Below are 23,491 nucleotides of genomic sequence, written 5' to 3' on the forward strand. Positions count from 1 at the left end.
TTTTTGAGAGAGAGAGACAGCAGGGGAGGGTTGAGAGAGAGGAAGAGACACAGAATCCAAAGCAGGCTCCAGGCTCTGAGCTGTCAGCACAGAGCCCAACACTGGGCTGGAACCCACGAGTAGTGAAATCATGACCTGAGCCGAAGTTGGACGCTTAACCAACTGAGACACCCAGGCGCCCCTACACTACAGATTCTTGAACTTTTTAATAATACCATTATTTTTTTGTGTTTTTTTTCCTTAAAAATTTTTAATGTTTTTATTTATTTTTGAGAGACACAGAGAGAGAGCGCGTGCACGAGAGAGAGAGCATGAGCTGGGAAGGGGCAGAGAGAGAGGGAAACAGAAAATGAAGCAGACTCCAGGCCCTGAGGTGTCAGCACAGAGCCTGATGCGGCTCTCAAACTCATGAAATGCGAGATCACGACCTGGGCTGAAGTCAGACGTTCAACTGACTGAGACACTCAGGCGCCCCATTGCCATTATTTTTTTAACCTTCCACTCACAAAACAGTCTTTGAAAATAGTGTTTTTAATATTTCGTTGTAGACCCTGATCCCATTTGGATCACCTTTCATTATCAATTCCCTTTTTATCACCTTGTTTTTAAACCTAATCCAAATTTCATTTTTAAATGTTTGTGCTGCAGATACCAAAACAGTTATTAAATGTCCATTAGCTGAATTTAGGTAGAGGGAATCCATATCCCCAGGTTCTAAAGTTTATGCCAGAAAAATCTCATCTTTACCTTCTTTTCCTCTCCCCTTCGTTGAAATTCTTGTAGAAAAAAGCCCATCTTCATCCTTCCCATTCATTTTTGTATGTGGCAGCTGCTTTATGAAGAAACCTGTGATTTTTCTTTGAGCCCCGTAAAGTCCCCTGGTGGGGCTTAAGAGAGAGAAGAAAAGGTTACCATTACAGGGTAAGAAAAGGATGGGAAGTAGGACTATGTTTTGGTTTATGTTCATTTGTCTCTGTCTTATTGTCTCAAAAGAATTAGTACCCCCATCTTATTTGCTTATTTGCCTATTCAGGATTGAAAGTGTTGACTCTTATGTGGTTACCAATGAATTTCATTCAGTTAGTGAAAACAATAATGTGGAAAGGCATGGGTTCTCTGCCCTATACGGTCACTAGCGTAGTGCCTTTGGGTTACTTGATCTCCTGGGTTAAAAAAAAAAAAAAAAAGGCTAAAGCTTTACATTCTAAAACCTCTTTATATTTTTAATTTATGTATCTTATTATTATACAATAATGGTTATAAACAGTTTTCAACCTCAAGACTTGGGGAATACCATCAAGCCCTTTGTGAGATGAAGTCTGTGGTGGTGACTGGAGAATACTTCATACCAAGAATGTTAATTATTGTAATTTTTTTTCACAACCATGCTTTGCTTTCTAAGAAGAGGTTAAAATTGCCTAGTCATATTGCAGAGTTAAATACAATATAAGTAATTGATATACTGTAGTGTATTAATGTAAAAAGAAAGCTTGAATTAATTTGATCTTGAGCTGTAACAAGTTATTAGAGTCAAAAGTCCAGACGTGTTTCATTCCTGTATGATGAGTTTTTCTCACGTGTTTCATTCCTGTATGATGAGTTTTTCTCATCGTTGTGAGTAGGTAGGGAGTATGTGAATACTTAGAGCTGTTTAATCTCTTAATTTGGCAGCCATTGTAGTAAGATTATATGGATAGATCCCTTTTCATCTTTCTGATAAGAGATAGCTGCTGTATAAAGGGAATTCAACCCTTCAACTCCTTCTGCCGGCCACTTTTTTCCTACCTTCTCAAGAAAATACCCATAACAATCACTCTTTTATCTTTATTTTAGAAAATATGTGCCATATTCAATGTTCTGAACTATTATGGGTAAAGTTAGTATTTTGGTCTCAGTATCTTCTAACCCTTGCTTTTATTCTTTTTAGGGCTTGTTTCCTTTTATTCTTCTTGAATTGAAAGATTATCCTTTCTAGTTTCTGTAATCATCGTCTTCATCCACTCTTAACCCTATTTCAGATTATTCTCTTTGTATATTATCAAATCCCACTGTGGAAACACCTAGGAGGCTCAACAATTGCTTTCAACTGTTTTATTTACTTAAAAAACTTTTTTTAACATTTATTTTATTTTTTGAAAGACAGAGATAGAGTGTGAGCAGGGGAGGGGCAGAGAGAGAGGGAGACACAGAATCCCAAGCTGTCAGCACAGGGCTGACATGGGACTCGAACTCAGAAACCATAAGATCATGACCTGAGCCAGAATCAGATGCTTAACCGACTGAGCCACCCAGGCGCCCCTCTTTAAACTGTTTTATTAGCATTATAAACTGCTCTGGAGGGGAAAGGATAATCTTATATTATTGCCCAAGAAGGGCACTAGCAAATGCATCAGATAATAAAGCAAAATGGAATCTGTAGTGTAAAAATCCTTTGTAATGAGGCTTTACCAATTACACTTTTGATAATTTACTTTTTAAAGCTTTATTGAAGTATAATTTATATGCCATAAAGTATACCTGTTTTAAATGTAGAGTTCACTGATTTTAAGTATATGCAGAATTATACAGTTATTGACCACAATCTATTTTTAGAACATTCCATTGTCACTGTCACTCCCAAAGAAGCCTTGTCTCCATTTGCAGTTACTCTCACTCCCACCTCAGCCCTAGGCAACCATTAATCTACCTTACTCTGTGCTCTGTGCTCTTTACTTTTATGTACATTTCATATCAATGAAATTACATAATATCTTTTATGTTTGGCTTCTTTCATTTACAGTATATTGTATAGCATGTATTAATATTACATATTGTATGGCAGTATTACACTTAACATATTGTATAGCATGTATTAATATTTTCATTTTTGTTCTTGAGTACTGTTCCCAACAGATATATTACGTTTTGTTTATCCATTTACCAGCTGGTAGACATTTGGATTGTTTCCAGTTTTCACAAAAATTTTTTTAAATTTATTTATTTTGAGAGAGAAAGAGAGAGAGAGAGAACATGGGTGCATAAGCCGGGGAGGGGCAGAGAGAGAGAGGGAGAGAGAATCCCAAGCAGGCTCCATGCTGCCAGCACAGAGCCTGACATGGGGTTGAACTCACAAACCATGAGATCATGACTTAAGCCAAAATCAAGAATGAGACACTTAACCAGATGAGCCACCCTGGTGCCCCATGGGTTGTTTACACTTTTTAGCTATTCTGAATAATGTTTTTACCGGTAGAATTGCTGGATCATATGGTAAATCCATATTTAACATATCAGGAAACTGTCAAACTGTTTTCCAGAGTCAGTTTACCATTATACATTCGTACAATAATGTGAGGGTTCCAGGTTCTCCATCCTTCTCAACATTTGTTATTGTATGTCATTTTTATTATAGCCCATCTTGTAGTTGTGAAATAGTACGTCATTGTGGTTTAAACTTGCATCATTAGTTAAAATGGCATGTCCTTGTTCTGTTGTTGTTGGTTGGAGTTTTTTGTCATTGTTGATTTTATCCTGTTGGTTGATGGTAATTTTTACATAATTACAGCCTTGTTGAATTTGTCTGTTTGTTCCATCAGTTATCCAGAGGGGATATTGAAGTCTCTGTGATTATTGTAGAATTTTCTGTTTCTCCTTTCAGCCCTTTCAGTTTTTGATTCATGTATTTTTGATTCATGTATTTTTCGCTGTGTTGTTTGGCATATACATATTTAAGATTTCTTTTTTCCTTTTTTTAAGATTAAAAAATTTTTTAAATTTATTTTTTAAAGCAGGCCATTTATTTATTTATGTTTAAGTTTACTTATTGAGAGAGACAGAGACAGTGGGAGCAGGGGAAGGACAGACTGCCAGCTACAAAACTCACAAACTGAGATCATGACCCGAGCTGAAACCAAGAGTCAGTTAGTTGCTTAACCAACTGAGCCACCCAGGCACCCCAAGATTTTTTTTATTTTTAAGTAATCTCTGCACCCACCATGGGGGGTGAACCGACAACAGTGAGATCAAGAGTCACACATTCCATCAACTAAGCCAGCCAGGTGCCCCAAATTGCTTTATTTTCTTAATGGATTGGTCCTTTTATCTTTATGTAATGTTCTTTAACTCTGGTAATTTTTCCTTTGCTGCTTTTACATCTCTATCTATACCCTATACTAATATAGTAACTTCTGCTTTTTACAATATTTGCATCGTACATCTCTTTCTAATTTTAATCTTTTTCCCCTGTGATGAGGACTTTGAAGACCCATTAAAATCTTCCTTTCTCCCTGCCTATATAATTATATTTGAAGTGAATTTCTTGTAGACAACATATCCTTAGGTAATTTTTTTTAAGTTTATTTATTTATTTTGAGAGAGAAAGAGAGAGCAGGAGTGTGGGACAGATAGATAAAGAATCCCAAACAGGCTCCATGCTAGCAGTCTGGAGAACTGTGAGATCATGACCTGAGCCAAGAGCTGGACTCATAACCGACTGAGTCACCAGGCTCATTAGGTCATATTTTTTAATGTACTCTACCAATCTTTGGATTTTAACTGATACGTTTAGACCATTAATATATAATATAATTATTGATATGTTTCTGCCATTTTATTTTTTGTTTCTGTTCTCTCCATTGTTTTGTTTTTGTTTTAGTATTCTTGCCTTCCTAAGGGTTACTTCCTATGGGAACATTTTTAAACATTACATTTTGATTTATCTGTAGTATATTTGAGTATATCTCTAGATACAGTTTTTTTAGCAGTAACTCTATTACATTATAAATACATAACTTACAGTCTATTGGTAGTCTACCAGTTTGAGTGAAGTGTGGAAACCTTTAAGTCCCTTTGTCTTTTCCCACTTATAGTATAATTATCTTTTAAAAAATTTTTTAAATGTTTATTTATATTTGAGAGAGAGAGACAGACAGAACAAGTAGGGAAAGGGGTAGAGAGAAAGGGAGAAAGTATCCAAAGCAGGCTCCAAGCTCTGAGCTGTCAGCACAGAACACAACACCGGGCTCGAATTCACAAACTGCAAGATCATCACCCGAGTTGAAGTTGGAGGCTCAACTAAGCAACCCAGGTGCCCTTTATAGTACAATTATCTTAAATATTTCCTCTGTATGTATTTTGAACCACATCAGATTGTGTTATAATTTTTGTTTTGACCGTCAGACATGTTTAGCATTTTCTTTTTGTCTGTCTGATCTTGTAAGGTTTCTTCTTTAACTTCCTTTTCTCCGAGAAGATCTTGGTTTCCCCTTCATTCCTGAAGGACACTGCACATAGGATTCTGGGTTGACAGTTCTTTTAACACTTGAAAAATGTGCCATTGTCTTGTGACTGCCCTTTACTTCCCTGAATCTCCTCTCTCATGAGCACCAGGTTTGATTTCATTTATGTGGAAACATCTTCCCTTAGCCTGTTCCCCTGCTTCATTGGTTGTCCTCTGTTCCTGGTGCACAGCCTTCATCCTAGGATCTTCCTTCATGATCATCTTGGGAATTCCCTTCTCTTTCCTGCTGGATCTCCATTTCTTTTATTTCTAATTTTGTTTTTCACTTCTCTGATAGCTATGGCAAAGAATGATTTTGGAACTTTGAATGTCTGAAGATATCTCTGTTACACTTATACTGAATTGGTAATTTGGCTACCTATAAATCTTAGGTTCCCTAAGAATTTTGAAGGCATTATTTTATGTCATGATAATGTGTGACCTGATTGGGGTTTTAGGGTTTACTTTTGTTTGCTTGCTTGCTTACTTGTTTGTTTGCTTGTTTTCATCTTCTCTAGTGCTCTGAAATGTGACAGTTATGTGCCTTGTAGGTCTGTTTTCATGGGCCATGCTGAACCTCATTTTTTTTTTTTAATTATTTTTTAAACGCTTATTCATTTTTGAGAGAGAGACAGAGTGTGTGTGTGTGGGGTGGGGAGGGGCAGAGAGAGGAGGAGACACAGAATCTGAAGCAGGCTCCAGACTCAGCTGTCAGCACAGAGCCCAGTGAGGTGCTCGAACCCACCAGTGGAGAGATCATGACCTGAGCCAAAGTCAGATGCTTAACTGACTGAGCCACCTAGGCGCCCCTCTCACTGTGTTTTTCAATGTGGAAATTCATGTCCTTCAATTCTATATAATTTACACTTATGTCTTGATTTTTTCTTTTTCTCTGAATTCTTTATGAAATTCCATTTATTTAGATGTTGCTTTCTCTTAAGCCAGTCTTACCTATGTTTTTCCTATATTTTATTTTATTTTATTAAATGTTTTATTTATTTCTAGGAGAGAGAGAGAGACAGCGTGAGCAGGGGAGGGTCAGAGAGAGAGGGAGTCACAGACTGAAACAGGCTCCAGGCTCTGAGCTGGCAGTCAGCACAGAGCCCGACACGGGGCTCGAACCCACGAACCGCGAGATCATGACCTAAGCGAAAGTCGGACGCTTAACCGACTAAGCCACCCAGGCGCCCCTGTTTTCCCTATATTTTAGGAGATACCCTCAAGTTTCTTTTCCAACTTTCTGTTGATTTTTTTTTTTGCTATTTAAATAATAAAGATTTTTATTTTACCCTATTTTTAACTTCCAAATTAAATTTTAATTTATTTGTTGGTTTCTTTTCTGTTTTGTTTGTGTTTCATGTATGCAATTTGTTCTTGTCTCTTGAGGATTTCTGATAGTTGGATTTGTTGATAATTTACATAAGATAAAAATTCATCCTTTTTAGTGCACAGTTCTGTTAGTTTTAACAGGTAACTACTACCAAAATCAAAAGGTAAAACCGTTCTTTCCGGACTTTGACCAAAACTTATGTCAATATTTTTAGATGTATGAATATGTAGATATGTGTATTTTCCTCTGGCATTGATGAGAATTCCCAAAGAAGGATTTTCTGTGCTCTTTCCTCCTGGAGCGTGTAAGGCTGGCTGCAAGCAGCAAATGGTGGAAAGAAGGTTAGATCTCAATATTTAGTATGTAAACTTTGACTTGATTCCCTGTTAGAATATATTTTTCTCCTTCATTTATGCCTGGTGTTTTCCATCCCAGGGACTCTTTTATCTGTACTGTAAAACTTTTATTAGAATGTGGAAAGGGATCTAGAGATCTAAATGTTTCCTAAATGGATATTTAATCATTCTACCTATTCTTAAGCCTGCATTTATCCTCACTCCTTGAGGTCCTCAATATTGCCAACTCCTAAACCTTTGGGGGATTCTGCTTTTCACCTTTACTCACTGCTGATTTAGCATTTGGCTTTCTCAGGTCTGTCTTTTATCACTTCTGTTTTTGCAGTTTGCAAAATGTTGTTGCCATCGACTAGACGACTCTTCTTTGTTGTTATGAGTTTTATGCCTTTAAAAACCCTTTGCTATCATTGTAATGGGATTTCAGGGAAGGGTAGAAGTTATTGCCTATGGTTAGTCCATTAACTTTAATATATCTCTCTTTCTTCAAAAAGAAAAGTTTACCTTGTGCAAAAAGATCCTTTATGATCTAGCTTCTATCTCTCCAGTCTCATTTTTCACTCTGCTGCAACCCACTTCCAGCCTAAGCTCCAGTCACATGCATCTACTTAAGAGATTGCCAAACAAACCATGTTGCTTCATGTCTTTCAGTTCTGTACATGCTATTTTTTCAGTGTGCTGTTTGTCCTTTAAGTCTCTCCTTAGGAAAGCTTTGCTGCCTCATATGAGTGTCCCTCTGTCAGAGTGTTTATTGTGTTACTGCAATTATTTATTTTTTAAAAAGTCTCATTCTAGAGGTTTTTTAATCAGAGGTTATAGGTAGAAGGGATGCCCAGGGATTAGTGGCAGGAAATCATAGACTACCCTGAAATTATTTGCATATTTTCATGTGTTTGTGCAGATTTTTGGAAAATTTTCTAAGGCAAATTTTCTTCTGAGAGGTGCATCAGAAATGCTGTGGAGCTTTTTAAAAATATAATTGCTTTGGGCTTCACTCCAGAAACTTGCTGAGTTACAGTCTGAAGTTGGGGCCCAGAAAGATGTATTTTCTGAAAGCTTCTCAAGTGATCCTTGAGAACAGCGTCTCTGGCCCATCATCTACATTAATTCCAGGGCCTGGCATATATAATGAATGCTCAATAAATGCTTAAAAAAGGAATGAGAGAGCAACTTGTATTCAGGTAATGGCCTGAAATAAATTTCCTGTGTGAAACCTGGGTGCAAGTCAGGAAATCATCAATTTATATATATATATAAATATATATATATATATTCCTATATTTATATATAGAAAGAAATAGCATCTAATTCCTCCCCCTCTTTGGATATAATTGAAGGACTGGGAAATTGTGGATTGTCCTTTCAAAGGTAGAGGAAAGCTCTGGAGAGCTAACTGCAAGAATGAAAGAAAAATTTAAGGATTAGACATAAAACAAGTCAGATATATATAGTTTGATTTTTGTTCCTCTGGCTGCTTATAGTTATATTTAACTCAGTGATTTGATTCTAAAGCTAGACCTCTAGGGGTGCCTGGGTGGCTCAGTCGGTTAAGCGTCCAACTTCTGCTCAGGTCATGATCTCATGGTTTGTGGCTTCGAGCCCTGCGTCAGGCTCTGTGCTGACAGCTAGCTTAGAGCCTGGAGCCTGCTTCAGATTCTGTGTCTCCCTCTCTCTCTGACCCTTCCCTGCTCACGCTCTCTCTCTGTCTCTCTCTCTCACTCAGAGATAAATAAAAAACATTTAAAAAATTAAAAAAAGTAAAGCTAGACCTCTATACGTTTTGATGTCATTGATACTTACTATATAGACCTGATTTCATAACCTGTAAATTTAAATTTAATATATGACTAGTGATATAGAAAATAGGGAGATTGCCATGCTGCATTGGCAAAAAAAACCCTGTCATTGTTATTGTTAACTGACTGCAACTAAAGAATGAGAACACAAAGAGCCTAAAGTCCTAGACTGCCCTGCCTTGTGTTTCCTCTAAGGTTAAAAAGTGTATTAAATTAGAACTGTGTCCTCTGCTTTACTCATAAACCTCTTTTACATAATGTTGTATTTTTATATTTCTGTTAAGGAAGTGATCAGGCTCTGTTGCTTTTTTGTATTTTCTATTTATTATTTTTGTTTTCTTGTTTAGGTATTTAAGAGATTATGGCATCTGAAGCCCACAATGTTAAAAAACGAACCTTTTGTAATAATATTGAGGATCATTCCACTGATCTTCCTAGAAAAAGGATCTCTAATTTTACTAATAAGAACATGAAGGAGGTAAGTGCATGGTTTCTAGGAAATGGGTGAGACAGTATCTTAATGTGTTCATGGTGGTATAGCAGAATACCATAGACAAGGTGACTTATAAACAGTGGTAATTTATTTCTCACGATTCTGGAGACTGGGAAGTCCAAGACAAAGGCCCTGGCCAATTTGGTATCTGGTTAGAGCTCGTTTCCTGGTTCATAGTTGTCTGTCTTCTCTGCTGTCTTCACATGGTAGAAGGGGCAAAAGAGCTCTCTGGGATCTCTTTTTTAAGGGCACTGATCCCATTCATGAGGGTATCACCCTCATGACCTAATCACCTCCAAAAGGCTACACCTCCTAATATCCGTCATATTGGACATTAGGATTTCAACATGAATTCTGGGCAGACATTGTCACTTAGTACATCACAGATAGTTTAAACTGTTAAGTCTATGGATAGTTTTGATTAAACTATTTAAACAACAGGAAGGTGATCATTTGTTTACTCTCCCAGAATTAGGTAGAATTAATGAAATACTGAAAATTGTTTATATTCCAAAAGATCTAAAAACTTTATGGACAGTATGCTATTTTTGATAAGATTTCATTTATATATTGTAGCTTAATTTTAAAGAGGAATTCTAGGGGTGCTTTTTGTTCACCATTGCAAGGCTCATTCATGCTAATAGAATTTTTTAAATGATATTAAAAGTCAGTGTACTTCAAGTACCATGTAAATATAATATGTGACTAGTGGCCTGGAAAATAGGGGGATGAATATATTGCATTGTCAAATATACCTGCATAGAGTATTGTAACTAAAGATTGAGACTACAGCTTTAATCTGGAAAACCTAACTGTTGGATTTCAGATTTGTTGATATCAATCACAGAGTTTACATAGCTTCACAAAAGAACTTAAATATGCTGTTAACTATATCTACTTTATTTTTCAGGTTAAGAAATCTCCAAAACAGTTGGCTGCTTACATAAATAGGTAAGAACTTCTTTAAAGTTTGTGGGAAACCGAAATAGTGAAAGCTGGGTAATAGTGAAAATAGGGAAAACATTAATTATTCTTTTATTGTTATAAGTAACTTATTGTCAAACATCTCCTTTGTGCCAGTCACTGTGCAAAACACATCAATATTATCTCTAATCCTTACAGCAGTCCTACTAGAGAGGTATCATTGTCCCTAACAGTTGATGAGAAAAACTAAAGATTTGTGATTAGTTCAGGATCATACAGCAGATAGTGGTAAAAATGGCATTCATTCTCTAAAGGTGCTTTCTACTAAACTACTGGTTCTCAGAATGTGATCTGATGACAGTGGAGGTCCCTGAAGCTCTGTTAGGGAATTTATGAAGTCAAAACTATATTCATAACAATAACAATAATTCATGATTTTCATTTTCACTCCTACAGGGCACAGTAGTTTTCATGATATTTGATACCACCATAGACTGAATGCAGAGTCAGATATGAGAACCCAGCTGTCTTCTGTTAGGCCAGATAGTAATGATTTTTGCATAAATATAAAGAACAATGCCATTCTTCTCACTATGTTTTGTTTTGGAAAATATAGGATTTTGGGGGGGTAAAATATTCTATGTTAATAAGTTTTAAGCTTATTATTTCTTAAATGAATCAATAAATTCTCAATTTTAAGAGTCTGATATAGTAAATATCAGTAAATATTGGCCACATAAAAACATTCTTTTGAAACTTCAATAATTCTAAGAGTTGCAAGGTATCCCAAGACCAAGATGTTTGAGAATCACCATACAAAACTGTGAGATTTGCTCTATTGTGTTTTATCTTAAACAACTTAAATATACTTAAGTTTAATCAGAGTAAGTATTCTCTTTTATAATCCATTAAAATATATTCAAATTTGCACAATTCAAACTGTAATATTTCATTCTATTTTATTATTTTTTCATAATAATTTCATTTTAAAAACAGTTATTATGCCTTTCTGTTTTATTTGGTATAAAGTATCCTCCTTTTCATTGCTTTCTAGATGGTTTGTAATTTCCCTTTTATTTTCCTCAGCAATCTAAGAGTTAAGATATTCTTTTATTCTATTTACTTCTCATATTAGTAGATTGTAATCACAAAATGTGGCCTATTAAATCTTTCTGCTTAAAAGTTGCAAAGGTTTTTATGTGATTCTTTTTCATTTAAAAAAATCAATTATTTTTACAGAACAGTTGGACAAGCTGTGAAAAGCCCAGATAAACTACGTAAGGTGATTTATCGCAGAAAGAAAGTACATCATCCTTTTCCAAATCCTTGTTACAGAAAAAAACAGTCCCCTAGGAGTGGGGGCTGTGACATGGCAAATAAAGAAAATGAACTGGCTTGTGCAGGCCACCTGCCTGAAAAATTACGCCATGACAGTCGAACATATTTGCTTAACTCCAGTGATTCTGGTTCTTCACAGACAGAAAGCCCATCATCAAAATATAGTTTTTTTTCTGAGGTAAGTCATTTATATGAGGTTCACCTTATTCCTATTATACTGTTGGCTTTTTCCTTTGATATATTCTGCCAGCACAGTCATTCACTGCGCATCAAATTCAGACTTCTTTGAGTGAGTGTAACTCCTTGAGCCAGTTTTCTAGATGAACCTAATTTGAGTCCATAGATACTCTGTTTCATTAAGTCAATGATAGATGAGATAGAATGAAGTGGTTGACAAGCTGCAGTAAGTATTCACAATGGCCAGTTGACCAGTAGAGATTTAAAGGAAAGGAAGAGAAGAAATCTTGCCTAAACAGTAGACCACCAAAGCCAGTTCTCCAGGACCGTTTTGCTTGGCTCTCCACCTTGCCATTGGAAGTTCTGTTCAGGCAGCACCCCAGCCCTACCTACCCCTCCCCCCCATGTGCTGCACTTCTAGCTCTGGTCAAATCAGTTGTCTGAACAGGCACAAGGGAATGGGGGGGTGATAGAAATATTCCCCCCCATGATGATGTTTGTATAATTCTATAAGCTTATTAAAAATTGTATCACATACTTTCAGTGGATGAGTTTTATGCAAAAACGCCTCAAAAAAACCAGAAACAAAGCAAATTTCTTTTAAAAATGATCATTTGAGGAGCACTAGGTGGCTTAATCAGATGAGCATCTGATTATTCTTTTTCGCTTAGGTCATAATCTCATGGTTTGTGAGCTTGAGCTCTGCATTGGGCTCCACACTGACAGTGCAGAGCCTGCTTGGGATTCTCTCTCTCCCTCTCTTTCTGTCTCTCCCCTGCTCCTGTGCTCTCTCTCTCAAAATAGACTTAAAAAAAAAAAAAAAGAAATTTCACAAATTAATTTTAATTTTTTTTAATGTTGATTTAATTTTTGACAGAGAGAGACACAGAGTATGAGCAGGGGAGGGGCAGAGAGAGAGGGAGACACAGAATCTGAAGCAGGCTCCAGGCTCTGAGCTGTCAGCAGAGAGCTCAACACAGGGCTTGAACTCACAGACTGTGAGAGCATGACCTGAGCCAAAGTTAGTTGCTTAACCAACCGGGCCACCCAGGGACCATACAAATAAATTTTTTAAAAGTATCATTTGAAGAAATAGTTTGATAATTATTATTACATGTTTATTGTATATATTGTAGAAAATAAACTCAAAGGAAAAACTTATTCATAATCTCAACATTTGGAAATAATCATATTAAATTTTTGATGTATCTTTTTCTCTTCATATTATACATGTTGCTTGATTACTTGATTTTTATGTTTAATAAATTTGGATATTTTCCATGTAATTAAATAATAATTCTACAATTTTTTTGATGGATACATAACATTAACTTCTTTTACTATGAGTTGGTACACTTAAATCATCATTAAAAAATCTGTTGTTTAATGTTTTTTAATGTTGATTTAATTCTGTTGTTTAATTCTGTGGCACAGAAGCAGAAAATCTTTTTAAATTAAAATGATCTTAAGCTTGTAGGTTAATGAATTGAGCATCGCATTTAGGATGATAATTACAGGTAAGTAAGAAGAGGGGTGCCTAGGTGGCTCAGTGGGTTGATTTCAGCTTGGGTCATGATCCCAGAGTCGTGGGATCAAGCCCTGTCAGGGTCTTTGCTGAGCATGGAGCTTGTTTAAGACTCTCTTCCTCCCTCTCCCTCTTGCCCCCTCTTCCTTCTCTCCCTCTTCCCCGCTAGTACACACCCTCTTGCTCTTTTTCTCTCAAATAAAAAATAGTAATAATAAGATAAAGGAAAGATAGAAAATTAAATATTGTTAAGTAAAACCATAATGAAATGATGCAAAAAAAGATGGTTTTGCCAATGAATACATTGTTACCTATAAAAATAAGATCCCAGGGGCATCTGGGTGGCTTAGTCGGTTGAGCATCTGTCTCTTGATTTTGGCTCAGGTCATGAGGATCATGGGCTGGAGCCCTGCATGGGGCTCCATGCTGAGCATGGAGCCTACTTAGGATTCTCTTTCTCTCCACCTATCCCTTTCCCCCCTCCTCTGCTTGCATGCGTGTACTCTCTCTCTCTTTAAAATATTTTTTTTATTTTAAAAAAGAAAGTAATTCTAGGAAGAATGAAAGAAGTGCTTATAGTATCTATGAGAAAAGAGGAAGCAAGGAGAATATAACAGTGAATTATCAGGGGCAATTTATGTTAAAGAGAATCACCTGTCATACTAATTTGTTCCCAAGTACTTAACTGAGGGTTCCCAACTGTGTAATGCATTCTGAGGCTCTGAGGACTTAGACTGGTAGGTGAAGAACAGACACTGCTTCTACTTTTAAGTTGTTATAGAAGCAACAGGGCCAACAATAATCAGATAATCAAAGAAACTACATACCCTGAAGGAGAAGAGCATGCAATTATATAACCCAGAAATCTGGCCTAGATTGGGATCTAGGTTGGTTCTTCTTCAGTTGAGTTGAGCGAATGAACATTCTGAGTGCAAATACCTTAAAAAAAAGAAAGCTCCAGTTGTGCATTTGAATTAGTGCCATGGTGAGTAATTTCTTTAAAGGTCCTCTTTTTACTTTGCTCTCCCTTTGATTACTTTGCACAAGCCTGCCTTAACCTCACACTTAACTCAGGTTTATTGATCTTCTCTTATTTCATGCCTGTTTTCCTAATTCACTAATGCCTGCTCTAAAAACGTAAATCTAAAAGTGATAACATACTGTTTGGCAAAGTTCAAATACATATAACCTTTTGACCCAACAGTTCTATACCTAGGTATATACCCAAGAGAATTGAAAACGTGTACACGCAGACACTTACAAACAAATGTTCATAATATTCATAACAGTCCAAAGTGGAAACATTCCAAATGTCCATCACCTGAAGTATGGATAAATGAATGTTGTATATTCATACATTGGAATATTATTTGACCATTTTAAAGGACTAAAGTACCAATATATACTATGCTATATATAAACCTTGAAAACATTATGCTATGTGAAAGAAGCCATGCCAAAAAAGGCTACCTATTTTTTTTAAATTTTTTAACGTTTATTTATTTTTGAGAGACAGAGACTGTGAGCAAGGGAGGGCCGGAGAGAGGGGGAGACACAGAATCTGAAGCAGGTTCCAGGCTCTGAGCTGTCAGCACAGAGCCTGATGCAGGGCTTGAACTCACAAACTGCGAGATCATGATGTGAGCTAAAGTCGGATGCTTAACCAACTAAGCCACTCAGGTGCCCCAAAAGGCTACGTATTGTATAATTCAATTTATATGAACTGTCTAGATTAGGTAAAGTCATAAAGTCAAAAAGTATATTAATGGTTGCCAGAGGCTGGCAAGAAGGAAGACTGGAGTCCAGGGTTTCTTTTAGAGATGATGAAAATATTGGTTAAAATTGATTGTGATAACGGTTGCACAACTCCACGCATGTAGTAAAAACTACTGAATTGTATGCTTTAGGTGGTTAAGTTTTATGGTGTGTGAATCATATCTTAATCTGTTATTTTTAAAAAATGGATCTAGTTGTTCCAGTTCTAAAACTAATCTTACAGAAATATTTGTACAAATGCATATATTTACAAACATAAGGATGTTCATTGATGCATAAGTTTTAATAGAGAAAGACCAGAATCAACCTAAATAAACTAGGTTATAGAACAACTGAAGAATCTATAATTGTTTTTTAAAACTGAAGTTGATCTATGTTTTGACATTAAAAGCATTATAATAGATAAGTGAAAAACAAGGTTTTCAGAAACACAGATATTGTAATATTTTAATTTTATATCTTTCTAATTCATCTCTGTCTAGAAAGTGTTTTTTTTTTTAAGATATATACCTATCTGTTAACTGTGATTACTTCTAGGAAGTGATACTAGATTTTTTTGTGGGCAGATAGAAATTATTCACTTTTTATTTGATATAGTCCTGTGTGCTATTTGACCTTTTTTATGACAGGAATATATTACTTCATTAGATAGTAAAAAATTAATACTGGTCATGACTAAATTTTTGTGGTTTCCTTCTCATGTTATTCAGTTGATAGTGACTAGCCTATACATATTTATTTTATCCTTTAATCCACATTATAAAATAAATCCCAAGTTTATAGATGAGCTAAATATAATTTATAAATGAGTGAGATTTAAAAAGAAAATAGCAAATAAAAAGTATTGGTAAAAAGTAAACAGGTTCTAAATTTATTCAGTTCATTTACTATGTTCAGCTGCAACGTTGCTTTTTGGGGACCATTAAAAGGAGTCACCTCTGCATAATTTATTTATTTAAATTTTTAAAAATGTTTTTACTTCTGAGAGTGAGAGAGAGAAACACAGCGTGAACAGGGTAGGGTCAGAGAGAGAGGGAGACACAGAATCTGAAGCAGGCTCCAGGCTCTGAGCTAGCTGTCAGCACAGAGCCCGACGCGGGACTTGAACCCACGAACTGTGAGATCATGACCTGAGCCAGAGTCGGGCACTTGACCGACTGAGCCACCCAGACACCCCACTTCTACATAATTTAAAAATATGTCTACCAGAATAATTTAACTGGAAAAAATGGGTTTGTGTCATGTTTCAATGTGCTTTTTAACAAATTAGATTACTGTCTTTCAGGTTTCTCAGGACCATGAAACAATGGCACAGGTTTTGTTCAGCAGGAATTTGAGATTGAATGTAGCTTTAACGTTCTGGAGAAAGAGAAGTATAAGTGAACTTGTAGCATATTTGGTGAGGTAAGTGTGGTCTTTTGTGCTTTCATTCAGTTAAAGTAGTTTCCAGTGTTTTGTCTTGAAGTGCCTCTTAAGACTTATTTCTGTTATACTGGCTACAATTTTAAACTTCTTATATTTAGCTTCAAAAGTAACAATATAGTTTACATTCATCACCAGTCTGAGAGAAAAAAAAATACAGGAAACCATCGCTTTTATCATGTTGAACAAAACTATTACCTTCTCTAAAACTCTTACAAAATAAAACTAAGAGATACCAGTATGGGGATAGTAACCTTTTAAAAATTCCCTTTGAGTGAAAACTTTAATCATGGCCTTCTTCACTGTATTAAAATATCTTCTCAAACAGTACCTTAATGAGGTCTTTCCTGACCATCTTATTTAAAAATATGGGTTTCTTGCGGTGCCTAAAGGCTCACTCAGTTGAGTGTCTGACTTCAGCTCAGGTCATGATCTCACAGTTTGTGGGTTCGAGCCCCGTGTCAGGCTCAGTGCTGACAGTTCAGAGCCTAGAACCTGTTTTGGATCCTGTGTCCCTCTCTACCCCTCCCTGGCCCACATGTGCACGCTCTCGTCCTCTCGCTCTTTCTCTCTCTCTCAAAAGTAAACACTAAAAAAAATATTTCTTCACTCCCAATCTTTCCTATTCTATTTTTTTCCATAGCACTTATTACTGTCAACATGCTCTATATATTTTACTTGTTTGTTTATTGTCTGTCTCTGCCTTCTTCCACATCCCACTCTGAAATACATGTCCTATCTCTTTGTTTACTGTTGTATCCCCAGTTCCTGGCTCATCATAGAGACTCAGATCATTTGTTGAATGAGTGAGTTTCTCAAAAGAGTGTGAAGGGTATAAATAAGGAAATCTGTTCTCTAAGCAGTTTTGTACCCACAGGATAGAAGACCTTGGAGTTGTTGTGGATTGTCTTCCTGTGCTCACCAATAGGTAAAAAGATTATTTTTCAGAAAAAAAGTAAGTTTAAATGGAAGGGCAGGTGACCTGTTCATATTTTTACAACTTAAGTGGTTTTTTTAGTTTACAGGAGGAAAAACAATACATCTCACTTGGCTGCTGTGTAGATCTGTTGCCTCTAGTCAAGTCCCTACTTAAAAGCAAATTTGAAGAGTAAGTGCTAATCCGACTCTCAGTTCATTATTCTCTTTCACTGTCCTTGATTTTGTTTCTTGTGTGTGTATAGTGATAGATTGAGCTCCAGGAGACACAAACGGTGTCTGTTTTCAGAGTTTATAATCCAATTAGGGAAAGAACATGATGACTAAAGAATAATTACAAAAGCATCTATAAACAACTTACATAAAATACAGCTTTTGAAAGCAGCAAAGTACATTTTTTAAAGGGGAAAGCGTGTATGTGTTTTGAAGAGGGAGGAGTGTATCTTTTTTGGTAAAAGCTTCTTGGGTGAAAGCACTTGAATTTTGTAACAAAATGTCATTTCAGATACATAATAGTTGGTTTAAACTGGCTTCAAGCAGTCATAAAAAGGTGGTGGTCAGAACTATCATCCAAAACAGAAATTATAAATGATGGGTGAGTATATCTTTAAAAATAAACTCTGGCTCATACAATTTTTTTCAGAAAAGCTGTTTGATTAAACTACGTGATAATTCTATTCCATGATCACCTTTAAACAATAATTTATTTTCTTCATTTTCAGAGAAATATTAAATTGGAATAGTGTTGACATGTGAAAACTACACATGACAGTTGAATTCCAGAGCCCAGTAACCCCCTATATCTCTTTTTCTGACAGAGCCTTACATTTGATTTTAGGAGGAAAAAGCAAAGCAGTTGGTTTAACCCTCATATCTGTTAAAATGAGTCAGGGAGGAAAAGAGAGATGGCTTTGGTGGATTAAGTATTGAGGCACAGAGATGGAAGCATCCTGCATCTTTAGGGTCTTTTGACTACCTAGACATTAACCTGAAAATCCAATTGGATGATTACAGTTCTAAAAACTGTACTATAATCATCATAATTTGAATATTGCCTTGATGTAAAAATGTGTGGGTGTTCTACCAGATGAGCCAGATCATCATGAAGCTGCAAGAAAAATACCTCCCCAACAGTTTCATTAAAGTCCATAATTTTCTCTTTAGGCTCTCAAAAATTTCCTTCTTGATACCCAGGAACAGTTGTCCAAATGCTCCAAGTACCTAGTTTTCTTTCCTGCTTTAACAAATAAGTAATCTTTTAATTTCCATAGTTGGCAAGTACTATTTTAAAGAGTTACTTGAGTTCAAACGGTACAGGTTTCTCCGATAAATACTTGAAATTTTAAAACTGTGTTCATTAAGTATATTTACTAGATCCATATTCTCATATTTGCATTTTTTCTTTTTTTCTCATAGAAATATTCAGATTTTAAAGCAACAATTAAGTGGATTATGGGAACAGGAAAATCATCTTACTTTGGTTCCGGGATATACTGGTAACATAGCCAAGGTAATCGACATTTAAGCTTATAAAGTTAAGCTTAGGGGCGACTAGGTGGCTCAGCCATTTGAGTGTCCAACTCTTGATTTTAGCTCAGGTCATGATCTCACAGTTTGTGGGTTTGAGCCCTGCATTGGACTCTGCACTGACCGTGCAAAGCCTGCTTGGAATCCTCTCACTTCCTCTCTGCCCTTCTCCTTCCTATGGTCTCTCTCTGTCAAAATGGATAAACTTAAAAAAAAAAAAAAAAGAAAAAGAAAAAAGTTAAGCTTAAAATCTCTATTTAATCTTAATTAAATATTAGAAATGATATATTTGTATTATGCATTCATAAATTAAATATATCCAATACAGTACTATTCAAATAAGATCTAAAGTTAATTTCATATCTGCAAATGCTTGAGGTCATTTGGATATGAATATAACTTTGGAAAGGAACACAGGAATTAGCCATTCAGTGTGTTTCAGATACAGCTGTGGAAATGATGTGCTAGAGGGAATTTAATGAACTAGTTCCAATTAGAGGAAAAGTTAAGAACCCAAGTTAGGAAGGCGTCTAAAAGAGTGACACACAGGAAGCAAGGGGTGAGGAATGTAGTCATATGGTTTTAGGCTATTATTTTTTTACTTGGTTTTTGCGAATGTCATGCTTTTTGGGAAGTAAATGTTCAAGTCACAATGACTTTGACATTGTAATTTATTTATTTGCTTGTCTCTTAAAGGAAAAGTTAATGTTGCTAGTTTGGGTTTTAATATTTAAACTTCAGAAAACATTAGTAATTAAAATATAAGTGCAGAAAAGAAATCACCGTTAAGAAATATTTGCACCTTGGGGCGCCCGGGTGGCTTAGTCGGTTGAGCGTCGGACTTTCGCTCGGGACATGATCTCGCGGTTTGTGGGTTCGAGCCCCGTGTCAGGCTCTGTGCTGGCTGCCAGCTCAGAGCCTGGAGCCTGTTTCGGAGTCTGTGACTCTCTCTCTCTGACCCTCCCCTGCTCGCGCTGTCTCTCTCTCTCTCTCTCTCTCTCCTAGAAATAAATAAAACATTAAAAAGAAAAGAAATATTTGCACCTTTTACTAGGCATAGTGCTATCATAAATGGGCACTAGTCAAAAATAGACAAGCATTGTTTAGTTTAAAAAAATATACAGTTTTCTAAATAAGAGGAAGTATGTTGTGGATTTACTTGTGAAATTCTCCTTGGATACTCTCAAGAAAAGAAGGAAAATGATGTATCACACAAGTGTGTTACCACTGTGTAATTTTACTCTGTAGAATTCTTAATGATAAAAATATCATAAACAAAAATCAGTTTTCCAGTTTGTTGTTGTTTTAGTCTGTTCTTTTGATAATGGAAGAATGAAGTAAAAGTTGATACAGAATGGAGTATTTACAGAGCATGCATCATATATCACCTTGTCTGGAGACACTCTGCAGTCTTGGGAGTAGTACTGAAAAAATATTGTCTCCTTAGAAATTTGCTTTCAATTATGATTTTTTATAAAGTGAGAAGATTTACTGTAAATATGACTTTACAGTATGATTTTATTATTGAAGACAGTATGGAGTGATTGAAAGTTCTGTGAAGCTGCTTAAGCCATGATAAAACCTCTTTTACAATATTAAACCCTCCATTGTAATTTGTCAAGGGTAGAAATCAGAAAGGCTGTTATCAGGCTGGCTTGTGGTTTATATGGCACTGAAGGAATTGCTGGGAATGATCTAATGATCTTGTTTAGCTATAAAAGCAGAGTTTTTTGATCACAGGAGCCAAACACTCATTAGCACTTGACATTTATTGAACATGTGCTGTGTGCCAGGCCCTGAGCTAAGTAAATGCAGCTAAAAGTTGAGCAAGACCCATTTTTCACCCTCAAAAGATCACAGAAGGAAGCAAAAGCAAACTAAGTGACAAAAAGAAGAAAATGGGATGTATACATGTGTATTTACTGTACCAGCTAATGAAATGCTTTTGTTTTGTTTTCTAAGGATGTAGATGCTTATTTATTACAGTTGCATTGAGAGACTGTCTACTAAAAAGAGCACATTTGATTATTCAAAACGTCCTCAGACTAAGATTTCCAAAAGAAAAAAAAATCTCATCTGAGAACTGTGAACTGTGGAAGAAATTGAAACCTTTTTTTCCCTTAAAAAGCCACATATGAAACCACTAATGAAATCCTAACAATCTACTTCACATTGAAGTGGAAAAGTATACAAAAGGAGCAGCTTCAGCTTCAATGAGGTGAAAGTGCACTATGAAGACTGTTCGCCTTTGCTGCATTTGGGACTTAAATGATTATCTGGTAACGTTTAAGAACTACTGGGTCTTAATGCAATCCTGCATAAGAATATAATTTATACTATATCAGAAAGAAGAAAGGACTTAGTACTAGGAATCACAAAGACCAATCATCATTACTTTTTTGAAGATTGTGTTTTATAAGAAAACACTTAAATGTGTGCAGCTATTTTCTTATTTTGAAGTGACTTTGCAAGTTTAAAATGTCATAGCAAGTAATCAGTACTAAAAATGTGTTGTCCACACTGAGATACTATATAAAAAATGCCTTAATTATTAATAAGCCAATATGTATGATATGAATATGTTTAAAAAATTAAAACCAACCATGCTTCTGGCATGATAAAATCATGGAATTAAATCAGGGGTTTCCATTCATGTAGAATGTTGTTAAAACTTACTCTGTACCATTTTTAAAACTTGAGAATATTTTTAGTATCTCTGATTTTTTTTTTTGCCAGAATCATTCTGTCATGTATGTATGTGTTATTCCTATATAAAAGAAAAAGGTGAATATGTATTTGTATGAATGCTTAACTAGAAATGTCCATGGAGTTGGCTAATTTATATTCACTTATTGTATATAGATTTCTAATATTTTCAGTTCTGTATCATTTAAGCTTTCTTCATTTGAGTAAATTCACTAAATATTTCTATTTTTTTGCTTTTTTAAATTCTTTTATATGAATTCTAATTCTTTTTCACTAATGTTTTAAAGAATTACATACAGTGCTTTAGAAATGTTTACAGTTAGTGCTGACCTTGTGTTTTAAATTCCAACACTTTACATTACTACCTCCTCCAATGATTGGTATGAAATGCCAGCAGACTGTATGAGGTCTTTTTTTTATATATACCATTTTTAGTGTCAGTGAACCCACTTCTGGAATGTCTTAACAGCTGTACATCTTATCTTGAAAGTGTTTGGGGTTTAAATACCATTGTTGGTGGTTCATGCATCATCTCATCTTTATAAGCCTGAGAGGCATCTGAACAAAGAGTTTTTAGTAATTTAATTTCTCTGCAGTAATCTTCCAAGCACTTGAATGTAAATCTTTAGCATTTATCCAGTTAGCCACTACTGATGTGAATTCCAAACAAACGACTTTTTTGCTTTAAAAATGTTATCTTTTACTGAATTCTATTTTTTGTGTAGCTATATTTCATATAGCTATGTATTCCTCACAGTGAACATTAATTTTTGGTTATTTTCTTAAATCTTTAGAATAATTTAAGATGACTGCATTTCTGTGATTTGAGAGTTGAGTTATTTAAGAAGAATATTGTTTTTCAGGAGGTGGGAATTTGAATCGTAAACCTGCGTCATCTCTGTGAAACCTTAAGATGATGAAATATAACCTTTCTTTGTTCCTATTCCTTTAGTTATCACCATCTTATCTAACAGTTTGAACCAGTTAACTCAGTTGGAGCATGGTGCTAAGGAGACTAAAGACAGGAGTTCATCCTTTTGTAGGTTCATTAACTTTGCACACTTAAACAGAACCATTCATGGCTACTTACTGCAATTTCTTTAGGTGTATATCTTTCAAATTCAGTTCTTAGTTGCAAGGCAGATGGTGTGTATAGCTTAGCATAAACCTTTCACCTCAAATGGAAAGACAACTCAAATAATTGGTATATGTGATACTATACACTTCTAATATTTAAAATAAACATAATGTTAATAATGCAGTATCTAAAATATTGTGTCACTGTAATTTTCTCTGGGTAAGATCATTTTCTAAACACTATCTTTTAAAAATCAAAAATTTCAATAAATTAAAACATAGTAAGAATAGGTAATATCCTGTTGACACTGAGTTCCTTTGCCTAAGTTTGGGTTTGTTAATGGAGAATAGGTAATACCTCATTTTATGTACTCGGAGCTTTTTAAGGCAGGAGAGTCTTTAGCTCACAAATATTCAGTAGCACACACTCCTAACTTCTGTTCTTGGCCTTTGCAGTTTACATTAGTACCTACCTTTCTCAGTTCCTGAGTTATGATTAGTATTATTTTTAGTATGATTTTTAGATTTTTGTATAAAAGATGTTAGATAAGTAAATATTGTTGAACACTTTGATTGCTGTTCAGTTTTTCTCATGCTATTTAATCAGAACAGTGTTGATCTCCAGAAAGAGCCAAAGAAAGTGTTTACAAAGTATTTTGGCTGTTGTTTTGACCTAGATTAGGACAATTGCTGTCCTGTCATTGCTCATTTGTTATTGTGCTGCTAAGAATTATACAGAACTGAGGGACTACCCAAGGTCTCTACGCCTTTTTACCTCTTCTTCTACCCTTCTTAGCTATTCTGTACTTGACGTTGCTAACTTTGTAGGTCTAGGGACACGAAGTTTATTGCAG

At 35.4% G+C, this 23,491-nt stretch overlaps 1 protein-coding gene across 3 annotated transcripts; it reads left to right on the forward strand.

Annotated features, from left to right (window-relative positions):
- The first annotated feature begins 760 nt into the window (after nt 1-760).
- Nucleotides 761-22,821, forward strand: KATNBL1 (katanin regulatory subunit B1 like 1). Of its 3 annotated transcripts, none has more exons than XM_077771674.1 (10): nt 761-921; nt 9,084-9,214; nt 10,140-10,180; nt 11,489-11,669; nt 16,255-16,373; nt 17,269-17,319; nt 17,410-17,499; nt 17,833-17,922; nt 18,744-18,837; nt 20,817-22,821. In XM_077771674.1, the coding sequence occupies exons 2-10, from the start codon at nt 9,098-9,100 to the stop codon at nt 20,847-20,849; spliced, it is 816 nt and encodes a 271-aa protein (XP_077627800.1). In that variant the 5' UTR covers nt 761-921; nt 9,084-9,097; the 3' UTR covers nt 20,850-22,821. The 3 variants fall into 3 exon arrangements, with proteins under 3 accessions (XP_077627800.1, XP_077627798.1, XP_077627799.1); XM_077771672.1 differs by having other exon boundaries at nt 763-921; nt 11,393-11,669; XM_077771673.1 differs by lacking the exon at nt 761-921 and adding an exon at nt 4,955-5,065 and having other exon boundaries at nt 11,393-11,669.
- Nucleotides 22,822-23,491: the final 670 nt, after the last annotated feature.

The sequence above is a fragment of the Crocuta crocuta genome, unplaced genomic scaffold (assembly GCF_008692635.1).
Source record: "Crocuta crocuta isolate KB4526 unplaced genomic scaffold, BGI_CrCroc_1.0 scaffold156, whole genome shotgun sequence".
Lineage (NCBI taxonomy): Eukaryota > Metazoa > Chordata > Mammalia > Carnivora > Hyaenidae > Crocuta > Crocuta crocuta.

Excerpts from the sequence above, each read along its gene's own strand:
- KATNBL1 (XM_077771672.1), top strand. The coding sequence starts at position 9,098 with ATGGCATCTGAAGCCCACAATGTTAAAAAACGAACCTTTTGTAATAAT. Across the intron at positions 10,181-11,392 it reads TTGGCTGCTTACATAAATAG|AACAGTTGGACAAGCTGTGA; the intron begins GTAAGAACTTCT and ends TTATTTTTACAG. Across the intron at positions 16,374-17,268 it reads CTTGTAGCATATTTGGTGAG|GATAGAAGACCTTGGAGTTG; the intron begins GTAAGTGTGGTC and ends TTGTACCCACAG.